General features: G+C 51.6%; 1 protein-coding gene across 1 annotated transcript in view; it reads left to right on the forward strand.

The window, feature by feature from the left end:
- The window catches only part of TTC28 (tetratricopeptide repeat domain 28), a gene marked incomplete at its 5' end in the record, with an annotated part of 309,931 nt that overhangs the window by 254,969 nt on the left and 39,695 nt on the right, over nucleotides 1-15,267 (forward strand). Inside the window, one exon of the mRNA XM_017498029.2 lies at nucleotides 5,686-5,826. Coding sequence (XP_017353518.2) covers nucleotides 5,686-5,826 — 141 coding nt within the window. The remainder of the gene's footprint in view (nucleotides 1-5,685; nucleotides 5,827-15,267) is intronic.

The following is a 15,267-nucleotide window of genomic DNA, read 5'->3' on the forward strand; positions in this document are numbered from 1 at the left end:
GGAAAGCCTCAGAGGTCTCAGAAATCTTGAGTTCCCAAAGTCTTAATGTCTTTATTTTCTGGCACTCTTGCTAAGTGACTGCTGGGAAAAATGGGTGGGCGTTTTCAGCTGTCGGCAGACTAGCCCACGCAGAACCTAATAAAGTGCCCACGGTATTGTCATCTGTGCACCTTTGCAGATCTCTGAGATATCCTCTGCTTCCTGGTTGTAGAATCCCCAACATAGGGTGCTGGCGCAGTTAGACCTGGCCTTTCAGAATCAGAAGGCAAAAAATGATTATAGGCAATGCCAGCAAACGGACTAACTCTTGCTTTCTGAAGTTTCACCAGTTGCAACGAGATCCTCACTTTGAAAGAAGGAGCATTTTGCTGCCTTTGATCTGCACCCATCGGGCTTGGGGCCAGTGGTGTAGGCGCTGCCACACTGCCCTGTGCACAGGAAACTCAAAACGGAGTGTCTCGCCCATCATTTCCAGCTTTAGGGTTGCAAGTGGTTGGTCTTTGGCAAATAACTAACTGGTTATCAGTGCACAAGAAGCTTGGAGGCGGGTGGGGAATGGAGACAGAATGAGTAAAAAGATGCTGAGACATAAATAAAAGTGTGCCTTGTGGAGCTTCAGTTGCAACTGTCAGGGGAATGACAGAGAGCATGTTCTTGGAGAGATCAGGTGGCCATGCTTACAAATGAAAATCCTATCTGGAGCGCCTTGCCAAGCCCTGTCCCCAAGAACGGGATGAGTTCTGGCACAGCTCCGAGGTGCCTGATTCACGGGCCATTTCCATCTCTCTGGGGAAAGCTGCATGTGAATAGCATTTTGGAGCCTGCCTCTGGTGACGGCATGATTTATATTCCCCAGAGCAGGCAGGATCTGGGCTTCTCGCAGGGTCTCTGGAACAGATGCTGGCAGGGCAGGTGGGTACTATAAGCAGCTACTGCCTGCCTCTGGACTGCTCCTTCCCTCTAGCTCCCCTCTTAGCCCTCACCAGGAGGTATACCTTGCTGCCCTGCGCTTAGGCCAGCTTGTACTGACTTTGACCTTTTGCCTTCACTGTTCTCCATAACTTCCAGACCTCAACCTTCTACCCAACTCCAGGCAAAGGACTAGGGCGAAGTCCAGCCAGGACTCTGGCTAATGGGCAAGGGCCAAGTCAGGGCCTTAGAACAGGAAGAGTTCTCTTTTACCCTCCAGAGTCCAGGAGTAGAAAGGGCCCAGGAAGGATGTCTGAGCCAGAATCCTTAGGCTGAGAGACCCATGAGGGAAGGAGAAATAGTGTGGCCAAGTCTGGAGGGCAAGACAGGTAGGCAGGGCCAAGGGTCCAGAGCTGGGTACACAGGAGCGGAATGTAAGCAGACTGGGAAGAAAAGACAGGTGGAGCCTTAGCTTTTGGTGCCTCCCTAGCTTGCCAGGGCTGGGCAGCTGGTGGGTCAGGAGTGCCCTCCTTTTCTACTCCTACTGCCTTGCCAGCCAGCTCATAGCCCTCTCTCCCTCAAGTTATCCTCTGCTGAGCTATGCCCGCCAGTTTTGTCTGCAAAGCCAATGTGTCTCTATTGTTTCTTCTCCGTTTCAGATCATGGCCATCAGAATAGTGGCTAAAATCGGGGCTGTGAGATTAAATGCTTCAGGGGCTCTTTCTGCACAGCCACTGTTTGTTTATTCACATTCTCATATTTCTTCTCTTCTCCTCTCTTTCTTTTCTTGCCCTCTCACCCACTCATCCTGTACTGATTGTTCATTCAATCTCTCTCTATACATACAGGGACTACTATGTAATAATTTATTTTTCATGTTGCAGAGATTAGCCTGCCTATCTAGCAGCTTCTCTGGGCTTCTCAAGGGCAGAAGCATTCTTTATTTGAAGTAATCCCAGCCCCAACTGAGTGTCCGGCATGCACTGGTTGCACAGTGATCTTTTGAGGGTTGGTCAGCCTGGTGACCAGATGAGTGAGTGCGTGGCACCAAAGCTTATCTTAGTTTTCTGACTTCCTCCCAGGATTTGGTCATAGCAGGATTTTATTTATTATTTATTTATTTATTTTTTTGGAGACGGAGTCTCGCTCTGTCAGCCAGGCTGGGGTGCAGTGGCACAATCTTGGCTCACGGCAACCTCTGCCTCCTGGGTTCAAGCAATTCTTCCACCTCAGCCTCCCGAGTAGCTGGGATTACAGGTGTCTGCCACCACGCCCCAGCTAATTTTTTGCATTTTATTAGAAAGGAGGTTTAACCATGTTGCCCAGGCTGGTATCAAACTCCTGACCTTGTGATCTGCCCGCCTCAGCCTCCCAAAGTGCTAGGATTACAGGCGTGGGCCACCATGCCTGGCCTTATTTTTTTAATTAACATACAGTATGTATCAGTCAATATCAAAGCAAGAATAAGAAACTGCACAGTAATTTGCACAGAAATAGTTAAAGAATTGTTAACTCTAATACAGAGTGGAGTAAAAGGGATTGGCTAATAAGAAGGAAGAACTCTAAAGAATACTAGTCATACTAGATAGTAAGCACCTTGAAGGCAACTCTAATGTGACTCTTATCTGTTTGCCCCTATGTTCTTACACATGGACCCCACCCAGTAATCATTGTTGAAGCAGTGTGAATTGAATCAGGGCCTATGGTGACCAGATGTGCCATCTCTAGAAAGTCATTCAGAAGAATGGGTGTAAGAGAATGGGTGTACTGTGAGGACTGGTGGCAGGGCACTAGGGACTCCTACTACAGAGATAAGAGGCTTGTTTTGTAAATGGGAGATCCCCTTATCTGTGACATCACCTGTTTGTTTTTCCCTTCAGTGTTAATACTTTGAAGGGTCAGGAAATAGGAAACAACCCCATTAAGCAGGAGATTCTGAGGGCTCAGTCTGTGGCTGACAGTAAGAACAGAACTGCAAGATAATGGAGGCTGATACCGGTCCCAGGCAATTCTTCTCCCCTTTGCAAAGCGCTGAATGACAAGCCGATTTCTCAGCTTCAAGCAGGCAGTTGCATTCAGATGATAAATGTGTCCCTGGATAGAGGAGCTTGTTGAGTAATATTTACCAGGGTCTCTGTGAAGGGCCCTCAGCTCCCAAAGGAGCCTTTCAAGCCCTCACCTGCTTGGCTGTACAGCTGACGTCCATGAGGCAGTGAAAGGGAGGAAAGCTCTCCAGCGTGATGGAAGCCTGCTGATTTGTTTCGTTGCTAGAAGTTTCCTGGTTTCTCCTAATTCCTATATTCAGCCCTTCCCTGTCGAAGTCAAACCCCAGGAGAGAGAAGCATGGCATCTGTGAGAAGCTATAGCCTTTTAGCGGGAGGGGGAGGGAGGTCAGTGAGTGCCACAGATCTGAGCTTATAAAGAGCAGATTTTCTCTTTCTCCACTCTTTTGCTCTGTCCAGGTCTTCAATGGATACTACTACTACCTAATACCCTTTGGCTTCTCGGAACCCCTGTCACCTTAGATGTAATATAGAGATAATAAGAGCTACCTCACAAAGTTGGCATAGAGAGACAATTAAATCTGTGTAAAAATACTTTGCACGATGTAAAATTCTCTCCAGCATAGGACATGCATTCATTCAGCAATTCCCCACTGCATACCTGCTGCATACCAGGTACTGTGCTGTGTTTAAACAGCCAGTTCCAGGCTATGAAGGCTGGGAAGAAAAGCAGGCTAATAGCCAGGACTTTACCCGCCATCAGTGCAGTTCTGAGATAATTCCTAGGTGTTTTTAGCTGGGTTCTCCAGAGAAGCAGAACCAATAAAAGATACACACACACACACACACACACACACTATATGTATATATGTATATATAGTGTGTGTGTGTGTGTATATATATATAGTGTGTGTGTGTATATATGTATATATAGTGTGTGCGTGTGTGTGTGTGTATATATATATATATATACAGACACACTAATTAGAGATAAATAGGATGTGCTTGTATTTTTATCTGTTTTTCTAAAGAGATAAAATAAACTTATTATAAGGAATTGGTTGATGTGGTTACGGAGCCTGAGAAGCCCCGGAATCTGCCACAGCAAGCTGGAGACCCAGGAAAGCCAGTGGTGTAAGTTTCAGTTCAAGTCCAAGCCTGAAGGCAAAGATTGATGCCCCCGCTTGGAAACAGGGCAGAGAGAGCAAATTTTATTTCTCCACTGCTTTGCTATATCAGGCCTTCAGTGGATCAGCAGATGAGGCCCTCTCACACTGGGGAGGGCAGTCTACTTTACTCAGCCCACCAGCTCAAATGGTAATCTAATCTAGAAATACCCTCACAAACATACCCCAAGTAACGTTTAACCCAATATCTGGGCACCCTGCAGCCCAGTCACATTGACATAAATTTAACCATCACACCAGGGTTGGTGTTCACATAGAGCACTCAAGTTTGCATAGCAGCTTTACATGCTGTGTTTCATTTGGCCCCCAGAATGAGCCAGTGAGGAGCTTAGTTCCCGTCTCTGTCACAGGTATCACCAGGCTGGCCATTTGAAGTGGGTGATGTTTGCCTTAAACCCAAATCTCTATGCACCAAGCCTTATTCTTCTCGGTGACAGGAGGCCTGCCCCTTTCCAGAGACCCACCTGCCTAGCACATGAGAGGCTTGTGAGTCTGTCTGCTGCCTGCAGTGCCCTGGTGCCCTCCACTTCTTCACGCTGGTCCTTGGTTAGCAGGAAGGTCTGAAAGTATTTTTCCTGTGGGCTTAGAATTATCTGTGGGTGAGATATCAGTAAGCATCTCAGCAAAGTCTGAATGTGGCCCTGATGCCTAGGATAGGCGAGGGCTCAACAGCTGAGCCTTTGTGAGCCTCAGTTGGTTGGGAGGTGTGGTGTGGTATGGGGGAGGATGGCTGCAGGTGGGCGGTGCCCCCACAGACACATTTGCCCCAGCCTGGCTGTCTGTGTCTCATCAGAGCACGGTGCATGGCTTTCACATTTAATAAGCCCTTTGCTATTTTAATCATCCTTATGAATCAAGGTACTCCTGGGCATTTCTGTTTACTTAAAACTCGTTGTGAGATGTTCTGTTAAAGTCTGTCATTGGGGAAATATGAATCTATTAATTCAACAATGGTCACTTCCTCATGCTGAGCTTGGAAAATGGGCCAAATCAGTGGCAGTTCTCAGGTTTGCATCTCCAGCAGTGCCTGCCCTGCCAGCATCGCAGATACTTGCCAGCATGTTTGTCTCCTCGTCTGGAAAATGCTATTTTAGGCTTCACGTCCCCCTTGCCTAGACAGTAACCAGCACAATGTAGTTGCTTAGTTACTGTTTCTGGAATGAACTGGACTACAGCTTGTGGAGGGAGGATTGCCTCACAGCTGCCCTTGCCTCAGCTCTACGCTGGGAAGAGTGCCTGGCCAGCCCATCACAGCTAGCACCTCACCTAGTCTGTCATGCATGTCCTGGACGCTGGGAATGCAGTTCTTACTCAGACACAGCTCCTGCCTGTAGAGAGTTCACAGTAGAGCTGGGGGTGACAGGCCATAAACAACGAACCAGAGTTCATCTTGAGAAGCAGTGGACAAAAGCAGCTCCGGAAGAGGGCCTCAGGGACACTGAGGAGGGAATAGGGGGATGCTGGCATCTGGTGCCATCGGCACTGGAGGATCGTTTGGTGACAGAATGGCACAGGACTTCAGAGCCGGCTTCCATAGCTCAGTGCTTCCTTTTTCTGATTGGCTTTTTCTGCAATTTTTCCTGCAGGGCCTGTGCCAGCAGTGAGACGGAGAGTGAAGCAGGAGACATCATGGACCAGCAATTTGAAGAGATGAACAACAAACTCAACTCAGTCACTGACCCCACTGGCTTCCTGCGGATGGTTCGCCGAAATAACCTCTTTAACAGGTGCACGTGGGGCTCTTCCCGCAGGCCCAGCGCAGGGCAGGGTGCTCTGAGCACAGATAATGTGCTTTCAGTGGATGCTCCTTCCGGCTGGTTAGGCTCCTGGCTCGTGTCATGCATTTGCAGCAGCAAGCGTGATGCCTCCACAGCCCATGCCCGTCAGGGCCTCTGCTTCACTGCAGCATCTCCCGCTCAAGCGAGAGAACAGTGGCAGGCTTGACGTGACAATTCTCATTTGGCTGGGATGGGAGTCCCAGGGGACAGTTGGCTGCTTCTTCACGTAGCCTCAGAGCTGTCTTTCCCAACATCAGGCAGAAGCCAGAGTAACTTCACATACTTCTTTGCTAACTTCTGCAAGTAACTCACGGGCCAGGTACCTGCACTGACTTCCTGGCCTGACATTCAGGGAGGTCAGGGAGAGTGGGAATGCTAGTGCTGTTGGAGGGAGAAACTGGGCCTAGGAATGCATTCCTCCAGACCCAGGCTCACCCGTCTGTGCCAAGACCTCACTTCCCTGTTACCTGACCAAATAGGACTTAATGGCTTTAAGATGAATCAGGTTTAAAATTTCCAAGCCAGCACACCCCTTTTTTTCCTCAGGAGTGATACCCGAGCTGGGTCCAGATAAACAGGACAGGCAATTGGGGTTAAGGGACACCTGTCCCACTGTCATTTGGTTGCCAGGCAGCAACCTGGAAGTACATGTCGATAGACCTCTTTGGAAAGACGTCACAGACTCCCTAGGTCCCTGCCACAACCTGAGGGCTTGCCGTTAAAGGGCAGCTGGTTGACCCTGGAGCACAGGAGGGAAGTGACTGTGCACTGGGTGGGAGGCAGCCTCTGCTTGGCAGCCCTGCTGTGCAGGGCATTGTGTGCCCTGTCTGTTCCTACTCCAGGCCCTAGTTTCCTCTCATTATTGTGCTGTCAGGGTGACAAATGCGTGTTGACTTTCCCAGGGCTGAGTTGAGTGGGAAGGGAGCCAAGGGCAGGGGATGGAGGAGCTGGCAGCCTGGTTGTAAGGAGGCCAGAACTTCCAGCTAGCTCGCCCCTAGCCCCTTCTCCCCAGCACCTTCACAGTTGTCTCACTGCTTTTGGTTTCATGCAGGACACAACCAGGTGTGAGGAGGCCTGGGACTGGGCCTGGCCTCAGGTTCTTGCCCTGCCAACTTCTCAGCCAGTGAGGCAGGCGACACTTACCTCCGCCGTGTGATGCGAGCTGAGGAGATAAACTATACAGCGTGAGGAGCTCGGAGCGCAGCCTCAGCCTCTGGCCTTGCCACTCACGAGCTGTAGGACGCTGGGGAGGCAGCTTCACCTGTCAGCCTCAGTGTCATCATCTGTGAAATGGCGATGGCTTCTTACCCTGCAGGCTTCCTGTAATGTGGGAATAAAGGAGCCAACGTATAAATCACACACTGACCAACTTAAGGCATGGTAGGCACTGTGCAGTTGGTGGGTTTCTGCTGTTTTGAGTAAAGTTGGAAGGGTAGTGCTGAACTTAAATTCTTAAGATAACGTGGCGGGGTGGTGGGGGCGCACGTTGGCTCACGCCTTCAATCCCAGCACTTTGGGAGGCCAAGGTGGGCAGATCAGGAGGTCAGGAGATTGAAACCATCCTGGCCAATACAGTGAAACCCCATCTCTACTAAAATACAAAAAATTAGCTGGGCGCGGTGGCGCACGCCTGTAGTCCCAGCTACTCGGGAGGCTGAGGCAGGAGAATTGCTTGAACCCGGGAGGTGGAGGTGGCAGTGAGCTGAGATTGTGCCACTGCACTTCAGAGTGAGACTCCATCTCAAAAAAAAAAAAAAAAAAGATAACGTGGGAGAGAAACTTTGGAAGGAATGAGACGTCTGTGTGCCTGTGCAGCAGCTGTTGGCCACCTTGGGTTGCAGCGTCTTCCATCCTTCTTCCCTTCCTACCTCAAGTCCTTCACATGAGAGAGCTGCCAAAAGACTGTCAGGAATCCATGATGACCTGCTTGCAGGCACTCAGGCAGTCAGAACCAGTCCCCCAGGACCTCAGCACTATGGAAGAAAAGGGTCAAGCCAGGTATACCTGGGGCCCTAGCTTGTCAACCCTGGGCCTGGGGGTGGTGTGCATTTTGAGTGGTGGAGTCCTCATTTTGAAAAGATGATTTTTTTTGCTTTTGTTTTCGTTTTTGAGATGGAGTCTCACTCTGTCGTCATGCCGGAGTGCAGTGGTGTGATCTCAGCTCACTGCAACTTCCGTTTTCCAGTTTGAAGCAATTCTCCTGCCTCAGCCTCCCGAGTAGCTGGGACTACAGGCACGCACCACCAGGCCCAGCTCATTTTATGTATTTTTAGTAGAGATGGGGTTTCACCATCTTGGCCAGGATGGTCTCTATCTCTTGACCTCGTGATCTGCCTGCCTCGGCCTCCCAAAGTGCTGGGATTACAGGCGTGAGCCACCGCGCCTGGCCTGGAAAGATGGTTTTTGTTCTTCTGAGCAGCCCTGCAGTAGCTTCAGTGAGCACAGTACTGTAGATGAATTTGTTGATTCATTGTTGATTCATTGTAGATGAATTTGTTGATTCATCACAACACAATCTATGCCTCCAGCCAGGCTGAGTACTATGCCCAGCCCTGGTGACTGAGTGGGGAGCTGCAAGGCCCACAGCCCCAGAGCCTGCACCCACCTCCCTTGGCAAGGTCTGACCCAACCCAGTCCCACCTTCTGAAAAGCAAAGCAGTTGAAAGAGTCTCCGCAGACTCTTCCAGTCCTGACTCTTTAGAGGACACCAAGGGCAGATTGGATGAGGGAGATACCCAGCATTCTTCCCACTTCAGCGCAGTGAGCCCTTAAGGCCCAGGAAAGTTTGCAACACTGTATGTTCTCTGGTACGTCTCGGAAGCACAGGAAGGGGGGCTCTGGCCTTCATCCCACAAGAGAGTGGAGCTACTGCTGACGGAACCACAGAGGCCAAGGCATCCTTATTAGAACAGTGCAAACCTGCCTTGAAGACTTTCAGTGCAGCCTCACATGTTATAGCTGAGCACACATAGGCCAGAGAGGAGGGAGACCTGCCCACGAGCAGGTGCCAAAACACGCCTCACAGCTTCCCTGCCAGCCTGTCCCGGCCACGCTGTGGGCTCCCAGGCCTCCCTCTCTGCCCCATGTATGGCCAGGGATCTGGGCTAAGAGGTGCACTGGCTTGTGACTGAACAGAACGGCTAGAAGTGGCTATTCTGCAGATTGCTGATAGTGGTTAGCATTTGCAGAGTGCTCGTACCCTAGAGCCAACAGAGGTGATGTGGAAGCAGCCATGTGTGTAGGGCCTGTGTGCTGGAGCAGTAAGGGCTCCCCTCTCCAGGGACTCTCTAGCTCAGTGATTTTATGGATTCCTTGGCCCCTTTGTTCCTGGGTGGTTTGCTGGACTGATTTGGCAATGAGGCCACTGTAGCTAATGCAAGTCAAGTGAGACTTGGCTTTAGGTTTTCCTCCCTTGCCACTCCAGGAGTTGGTCTTTGTTCTGCTGTCATTTTTGAGGTCTCCGCAATCGTTATTTTTCTTCTTGCCTATTGGCAGAAAACACATTTGCATTTTGAACTCAGGGCAGGTATGGCTCTTGAATGAAAAACAAAGGCTCTTCTCTTGGCTAGCACCCTGACCTTGGTGTGAGCCCCAGGGGCAGAGCAGCAGCCCTACCCTTTGAGAGTGATGCTGAGGACTGCTAGGCCAGCGCAGGCATGTAAGTGTGTGTGTGTCTGGGGGGGTACTGTGGGAATGGATGTATGTATTTGTATGTGCAGGGTTGTGTATGTGTGTGTTTGTGTGTAGTATGTATATGTGGTATGTGTGTATGTGACTGGACCTGGGGCAGTCAGCAGATCTCATTTGCTGTAGAAAAGAGAAGGAAGAACAGGACAGGCTTTTGACTGCATCTTGGATCCTGGACTACAGGGAGTGCCTTGGTATTAAGGTACGCCCATCCAGAGTCATTTAGAGCCAGTATTTTCCTGACTTCTGTAACCACTACTGATGCAACAAGCATCCTGGATCTTTAAATTTCCATGTTGTGTCTTTGTGGAACACGATGTGGAGAGGGACTTTGTTATTGTCCAGAGAGCAGTGACTAGAGCCAAAAGAGGACAAAGGAGTCTCCTTATTCTAAAGAGAGGTGCGCAGCAGGGCCAGAGCCCACCCTCAGGTCTCTGCAACTTCCCTCCAGTGCCCTGCGACACAGTCCGGGTCTCCCACAGGAGACTGGATAAGGAATCAGCAAGAGAGAACCTCAGCTTGGTTGGGGGTCCTTCCAGAGAATCCCCAGCAAAAACCGGGGTCCTGCTAGATGGGAAAAGAGGCATCTTCATCCCATGGGCCCAGCCTCCATGACTACAGGGCAGGGAGAAAAGAAAGAAAGGAAGGCTCCAGGTGGGAGTGAGCCAGCCACAGTGCTCAGCGTGCCCATACTTAACATGGCACGGGTGTGTGTGTGTCCTGCTGGGTGGATCACATGGGCCCAGCACCTTACTGGTTCCCCACCCAGGAGGTTGTCTGCTAGACAGGGACCTCAGCCACATGTTATGAAGTGTGCAAGCCAATGGCAGGGTGGAGGGGTTCTGGGGGAGCTGCAGCTGGCTGCCATGTTGAGGGGTGCAGAGGAAGGCCCTGCAGAGCTTTTCCCTGCCCCTTTCCCCCCTGCCCTCAACACCTGAGGGTCAGGCCCTGAAAGTAGAGAGCATTAGTGCTCCCAGAGCCTGCCCTGCCCTCCAAATCCGTGCATGAAAGCCTGGCCTACAGTGCAGGTGGGAGAGAATGAAATGACTGTAATACACAGGAGGATTTCCTGAAAGCTTGGGGAAGAAAGCATCAGCAGGACAGTGGAGTGAAGAGCCATCTCCGCAAGGCCAGCCTGGCCAGTAAGCTGGGACCTGGCACACATGTGTCCTGCTGTATGTGCATCTACATGGATGTGTAATTGTAATTCTTTTTTTTTCCCCCAGAGACAGAGCCTCACTCTGTCACTCAGGCTGGGTTATAAGTGGTGCCATCATAGCTAACTGCAGCCTCAAACTCCTGGGCTCAAGCAATCCTCCTGCCTCAGCCTCCTAAGTAGCAGGGACCCCAGGTGCACACCACCTCGCCCAGCTAATTTTTTGAAATTATTTTTTGTAGAGACAGGGTCCTGCTATGTGGCCCAGGCTGGTTCAAGTGATCCTCATGCCTTGGCCTTCCGAAGTGTTGGGATCACAGATGTGAGCCTCCGTGCCTGGCCAGACTGTGGTTCTTTGTGAACATACATGTGGGCCACCCTGCTTTAGGGCCATACAGAGGCACACCGCAACAATGCTGCAAAAGCCCAGGGTAGGCCAGTGATCTGCTCATCACTGTCTTCCCAGGACTAGACTTTGTCTGTGGTGAAGCACACGGTGCAGAGAAGAAATCTCGGGTGCTGGGGCCAGCCAGACCTTGATTTGAAACCTGGCTCTGCTCTTTAAGGTGCCTTCAGCTTTTTACTTTTTTATCTGGAAAGTGAAGGTGACCATGCCTACTGACAGAGTTGTTCCTAGGATGCAGTAAGTGTGATGATGACCAGATGTGTCCTGCTGTGTAGCTAGTAGTTTCTTTCTCTCCCTACTGTGAGTCTGAGGTTTCTATGGCACAAAAGGCTCTTTTTTGAGGGGTGAACCTACCACTCAAATGATCTAAAAGATCAAATCTTCACCAAGAAACCTGATTGATGCTTCTTCCTGGTACAACCTCTCAGCGCCACCGGAAACACTTTGAATAAATGCAGAGTGGGGACCCAGACTGCTGCCAGCTATAGCTATAGCCCTGGCTTTGAACCCCCAGGGTTGCATACCCACCTTTCCGGCTAGGGTCCTGATCCCTGTCCCCTGCTCCTTGTTGGTGCCCCTGAGGCTTCTGGCCCCAGTAAGGAGCTAAGTGTTCTCTCCACCCCTGACCTCCAGGTCACCTGTGCCACATTAAATGTGGGCATGCAGAGCATGCTGTGGCTGGCCTCCGTCCATATTCACCTTCCTGTGACTATTCTGGGCAAGGATCTGCCCTGCCTATTCTAATACCTATCAACAGCCTCCAACGGTCACTGGTGCTCAGCAGGGTGACTTGCCCCAAGTCTGCCCTCTTGTCAGTGGCAGAGATGAGATCTGCTCCTCACTGGATGTGACTTTCTCCCTCACGTTGATCCCATTGCCACCCACATGGGGCAGGCTGACAGTCTTCGCTGTCCTCCCTCTGGCTGGGGCACAGTTTTGATTGTGCCCCTCTCTCGCCAGGAGTCACAGGAGCTCCAGCGGAGTTGGGTGGAAGTGCGGAGCTTGACATCTGAGTACTCCACAGTCTCACCCTGACATGCTTCCCATTTCCTTTTCCACTTTCCCCCACCCTCTGTCCTAACCCAGAGGAATCCCGGACCTGCCCATTCACATCTCAGGGTTTTCACTTGGGCATGGAGACATGGCTAAAGAGGGCTTTCCTTTGAGGTACTGTCTCAAACACAGCATCTTTCACAAATCCACTTTGGATTGCCCCAACTGGAAATCACTTCTCCCTTCTCTAAAACTTCCTGGTGCTTTATCTGTGGGAACGGGCAGAAGTGCCCGCAGAAGCCACCACCTTGCACCTTGCATTTGTCACCTGTGTCCATGCCCTCTCCCCTCCCAGGCTGTGCACTCACCCCAGGCTCAGTCACTTCTGATTTATCTCTGTATCCCACAAGGAGCCTAGCAAAGTGCCTTGTGTTAAGTAGGTACAGGCAGTTGGTCAAGGAAGGGAGGAAGGGAGAAAGGAAGGAAGGGAGGGAGGGACAAAAATGATAATGACAGCAGTGAGCCTCTGTTGATTACTTCCCAGCACTCGGCACTGTGCTAAGTGCTTTACATGTGTTATCTTAGTCAATCCCTACAGCAACCATGAGCGGTGGGTACTATGATGACACCAAGGTTTATTAAAGGTAAATTAGTTGCCCAGGGTCTCACAGCTGGGAAATCACAGAGCCAGCATTAGGAGCTGGGTCTGCCAGACTCCAGAGACAGTGCTGCAGCCCCACAGACCCCCATCCATCTAACTCCCTTGCCAAGCGATCACCCGTCTTTTGCCTAAATTCCTCTCGTGACAGGGAGCTTATTACCTCCCGAGGCAGTGAATTCTGTCTTCAGACAACTCTGACTAATCCAGCTCTGGAGGTTCTCTGTGAATGAGTGATTTAGACCCTACAGGTTTGTTTTCAGGGACAGGCTTGGACCCACAAATTGCATGAAAGTACAAAGCCCTTTGGAAGGGGGTTTTGCTGTGTTGCTGGATGTGCATCAGCTGGGCGGGCTGCCACACACAGGGTTGTCTTTTCTTCTCTCCATCCCAGAGCACTTCAGAAGCCCGCCTCAATGACTGCCTGGCTCAGGCCTTTGTTCTGACCTCTGAATGGGGTCAGCAGGAAAAGCCTATGCAAGGCTGGCCTGGGCATCGGGTTCTTTTAAGGTGAGCATCTCCAGGCCTGGCCCCAGAGCCTCATACCCATTACAGCAAAGAACAGATGGCCACAGCACAGTGCCCAGAGTGGGCAGAGGCCAGGCACCACCAACTGCTGCGTGGCTCCTGCAGGAGGGCGGGTGCAGGCCCGCTTGGTGGAGGCATGTGCCACAACCCTTAGTGCAGGCAGGGAACCTACCACAGACCCATCATGCCCGGGAGAGTCCAAGAGCACAGGGAAAGAAGCCACACGTAGCTCCAGACTCATTCCTGGGCTTGAGAGGAGCCAGGCACCGCCAGAAGAGCCAGGGTCCCTGGGTGCACCTGCCCAGCTTTGTGGCTCTTCTCTGGAGGAGCAGCCAGGCACATGGCAATTAAGGAGGGGAATGGGCAGAAGTGCCTGCAGCTTATTACATAAGTACTTAAAATGCAGTGTTCGCCAGGTTCATCTCCCAGAGGAGACAACCTTTCGTGTGAGAATGTTCATGCAGGGAAGTCACTGAATGCTTTCAGAATCCTGGTTTTTAATTGAATTGAGACACCTCTGGTTACTTGAATATAATGGATTTGCCAATTCATTTTTCTATTAATGTCTTAAAACTCAGGTTCAAATCTCAGGCCAGCTTCCTCAGAAGATGCAGCTGAGTTGAGAGCCCCAGAGGGGACTTGGGAGCATCCTGGTTAGGGCTCAGTTGAGGGAGGAAGGAGCCAAAGGATTTTCCAGGTAGCTCAATCCCAGCAGAGCAAGAGCTGCACTCAGTCTGCCAGGTGCAGTCCTCGCCGGTGAGGCAGGAAGCTCCAGCCCAGAGGGGCTGAGGGGCTCACCTGAGTGAGTGTGAACAGGTGAGCGAGTGAGGGGCACAGGCGGGATCCCCCCAGGGCAGCCTGACCACGGAGCAGCACAGAGGGCATGGCAGGGGAAAATGCATAATAAAGACATCCTGAGAAGGTGAGGACTGTGTGTCTGATCAGAGGAGAAATGACAGGGCTGAGAAATGGCAGCCACACCTTGAACAAGCCACCACCACTGAGGCCCCTCCCTGACTTCTGCAGACCTCTGACCTGGGGAGAGTCCTGCTCAGATGGCCCCTGGACTGGTGCTCTGTGCAGTGTCTTTCTTTCTGGGATAGAGGGCACAAACCAGATGAGGGTTCAGGGCTGATGCCACAGCACTAGGCCTTGGGCTCCCTGGAAAGCAGAGGCCCCTCAGGCCACAGGTTTTCTGCTGCCTGCCTGTGTGGGGCAGCAGGGCCCTGCCCTGATGTTGCTGCCTTAGAGGGAGGGCAAGGACCAAATCTCCCCATTCACTGAGGTCCCCCTGCAGCTTTCCCAGGCCACCAAGAGGGTACCTAGCCTGTGTTGATGGGTGAATGGACACCACCTTTGGTGCTGTGAGGAACAGAGCCTTCCCTTGGGTCACCTCTTCATGCATTCCTCAGGTGGCACCCTTCCTAGCTGCCCCTCCCCGCCAGGCAGTCTAACAGTGCTGCCCCCACAGTAGTGTCTGCCTCTGGGTCGATGTGTGCGGAGCAGACAGCCCCAGCCAGCCAGTGAGGTTCTTCAAGATTGCACCAAGCTCTAGCATGCTTGTTCCTTCCTCCTGGCCGTCTGGTCAGCCCTACTGCAGAGACAGGAGGGCCGGAATGTCAGGGCTAGGTGGGCCCCGCCATCCTGAGGAAGAGTCAAGCCCCTGTGTCTTCATCTGCTGACCCCATGTAGATGCTTTCCTCCCGAGGAGACAGTGCAGTTCTGCACGTGGGAGACCCGATTCCTCAAGCCCAGACTGCTGCAGAAATGCTGCCTTGGAAGCCAGGCGACAGAGCAGAGCAGGTTGAGGTGGCAGCCTGCCCCACAGAAGGCAGGGCGGGCAGACTCCACAGGGAGGTCTGCCGGGTCCCAGCTGCCTGAAAGAACTTGTTTGGCCCAAGCAGAGAAAGCTCTGTGTGTGTGTGTGTGTGTGTGTGTGTGTGTGTGTGTGTGTGTGTGTGT

The sequence above is a fragment of the Cebus imitator genome, unplaced genomic scaffold (genome assembly GCF_001604975.1).
Source record: "Cebus imitator isolate Cc_AM_T3 unplaced genomic scaffold, Cebus_imitator-1.0 Scaffold237, whole genome shotgun sequence".
Taxonomy (NCBI): Eukaryota; Metazoa; Chordata; class Mammalia; order Primates; family Cebidae; genus Cebus; species Cebus imitator.